Source organism: Glossina fuscipes, unplaced genomic scaffold (assembly GCF_014805625.2).
Source record: "Glossina fuscipes isolate IAEA_lab_2018 unplaced genomic scaffold, Yale_Gfus_2 59325, whole genome shotgun sequence".
In the NCBI taxonomy this organism is placed as follows: Eukaryota; Metazoa; Arthropoda; class Insecta; order Diptera; family Glossinidae; genus Glossina; species Glossina fuscipes.
The window spans coordinates 1-2,729 of NW_024002061.1; the positions used below are offsets into that span (position 1 = coordinate 1).

The following is a 2,729-nucleotide window of genomic DNA, read 5'->3' on the forward strand; positions in this document are numbered from 1 at the left end:
GGTTATCGTATGTGACCCATTTCTCATCTCCAGTCACCATCCGTTTAAGAAATGGGTCTATCTCATTCCATTTCTCATTTGGCCAAGGCTTCGCAGATGGAAATTCGATCCATCATGTTTTTTTCTGTTAATTGGTGTGGCACCCAAACATCGAGCTTCTTTTTGAATCCAGCTTTGTGTAAATGGTTTAAAACTGTTTTATGGTCGATTTTTAGCTCCTGGGCGATGTTACGACTGCTAACATGCCGGTCAACTTCGATCATTTCTCCGATTTTATCGACATTTTCGACGACCGGCCTACCTGTGCGAGGTGCATCTTTAACATCAAAAATTCCTGAACGGAATCTACGAAACCAAAATTGCACATAATTGGCTGTTACAGTATCGGAACCATAAACACCATTCACAATTTTAGCCACCTGGTTTGCATTTTCGCCTTTGTCAAAGAAAAACTGTAAAATGTATCGAATTTTCTCTTTGTTCACTTCCATTTTTAACACGCAACTGAATGCACCAAACAAAAAACAGCAAAAGAATTTTTTTTACTGCGAAATGTACAGTATGTAAATGTACAGTATCGGAAATTGTTTGATCGATACTTTACGAGAAATCTATCAGTGCAGCCATCTACCGAAAAAATAATGGATTTCTTTTTCCCTAAACTAATATTTACAATTTTTTTTTTTTAATCTTGGATTTAGTATAAATTTCATTAACAAATTATGCGAATTATTTAATAAGAATGAAAAATTAATAGATCATTATTAACACACGAATTTGGATCAATTCAGAAGGCATTTCTAAATCGATCGGTGTAATGAAATGCGATTTTCGGAAGTCTTTTTGGGTGTTGTGTATATCCGGACGTATCCTCAATATATTCTCATACCACATGCGCTTTAAAAAGGTTTTGAGACCCTTTCCTTTTTTTTTCAATTTCTTAAAATCCCTTGAAATCATTTCTACTGCATATACATCCATTCTTATGAGCGTCATGCTTGACTAAATTTGCTTTTCAACCATAATTGAGTCAAAGGGAAAAACGTTCTGTGGCATCGTTGGCTTCAAATTACCAAGGATACGAAAATCCGTTGCCACGACTAGTAACTAAATATTCCTTTAAGCATGTTTCACTTTTAGTATATCATTTTTAATAGAAGGAATTTTTAAAAAACTATGACTGATAACATCTTAAATCCTTCAGTTATAATAACTTTGGGTAAATATGTTAAAAAACCGGCATTAAGTGAAAAGATGCTGAAGAAGTCACCGTTTCGTTTTCTGCATGACGTCTTTAATGCGGTAAAAAACTATGAAATATTGATCCGATATTAAAGAAAATGAGATTTTTACAATTATTTTTAGGTTATAAGGGACGCAGGCTTTTTCGCGGGTTTGTACACGGCGGAAGAATTAAATTTTGAAAAATCATAGATCGTGAGGGGCAAATGCGATTTTTACAAAAAATGATTGATGTTGTTAGTAAGTTGCCTGGTGCTAATAGGTCTTTGAATCAAGAACATGGATTTATATTTGAAGTGGAACAAAGAAATCTCATCCTCAGAAAGAAAATTATAATAAACAAACGAAAATACCAAAAGTTACTGTGAATAAATAGAAAATATAAGACAAAGTTTAAAAATGAATTTATACTATTAAAAAACTCGTTTATAAATTACTTCCAACGATATTTAATACAAAGGACGAAACAAAGAAATGCCTTGTGAGATACAACCTGGAGTCGCTGAGCGCCAGGTTTTGGGCAAAATAGTCCTTCACAAGTGGCGTCCGACCAAGGACATATCTCAATGAAAAAAAAGACGATTGTGAAATAGGTGAAAATCGAACTAGAGAGAGAAGAAAATTGCACAAATGCACAAAAAAAAAAAATAATGTTTGGAAAAATCATAAAAGTTGAATTGAACTTTGAAATGGCAAGAAAGTGTTTTGCGAGCAATACTATGCTTAAAATACAAAAAAAAAATTTCTGATAAAATTTCCAAGAGGGAAAATTCATGGAACATCTGCAATTAAATCAGTGAATACTATTCAGAGACAAAACAAAAAAAATAAACAAGCCAGGTAAATCAAATCGTCAAAGGAAAATCTTAACAGCAATAATTTGTGCCCGCAGGTTCTCTTCTCGACACGCAATTAAGAAATTAATCTTAAGGTTTAACCATGTATGTATTTAATTTATTATGACTGCTAGACCTGGGCTCATGATTGAGCCTTATTTAAACCGAAAATCAAAAATTGGCACTTTTGAAATAGATAAAAAACACAATTAAAATTCATTGTGTCTTTGAGAAACAAGTAAGTAGATCATAGTCAAGCAAGGCCGACTTTAGATGTCCTGCATGATTTCGTCTAGTGCACTTATTCGCCAAAAATTGCACATTATTTTCATGCAAAGGCATGCTTTTCATGAAAGCCCAAGAAAGTATTTTGGGAAATGGCCAAAACATCACATTGGCGTCTGATTCAAATCAAGCAACAATTTTATTATTTTTCCATTTCCAAAATTAAAAATTGGACTTTCTTGAGGGCTTGCTTTTCGTAATAATCCCTATATATGTTAGAGTCTAAAAAATACACCCACCTCATCCAAATTCCATGCCTTTAATTTTTTGGCTAAATTGCCACCATTTCGTCATAAACTTCGTTAAAAACTTACTGTGGGACTCACTATTCGTGAGAACTCTTACATAGAGTGGAGAAAAAGTTGA

General features: G+C 33.3%; 1 protein-coding gene across 1 annotated transcript; it reads left to right on the top strand.

Moving 5' to 3' along the window:
- The first annotated feature begins 997 nt into the window (after positions 1-997).
- On the top strand, positions 998-1,590 carry LOC119643232 (TRAF3-interacting protein 1-like). The gene is made up of 2 exons (XM_038042578.1): positions 998-1,302; positions 1,366-1,590. The coding sequence occupies exons 1-2, from the start codon at positions 1,177-1,179 to the stop codon at positions 1,432-1,434; spliced, it is 195 nt and encodes a 64-aa protein (XP_037898506.1). The 5' UTR covers positions 998-1,176; the 3' UTR covers positions 1,435-1,590.
- Positions 1,591-2,729: the final 1,139 nt, after the last annotated feature.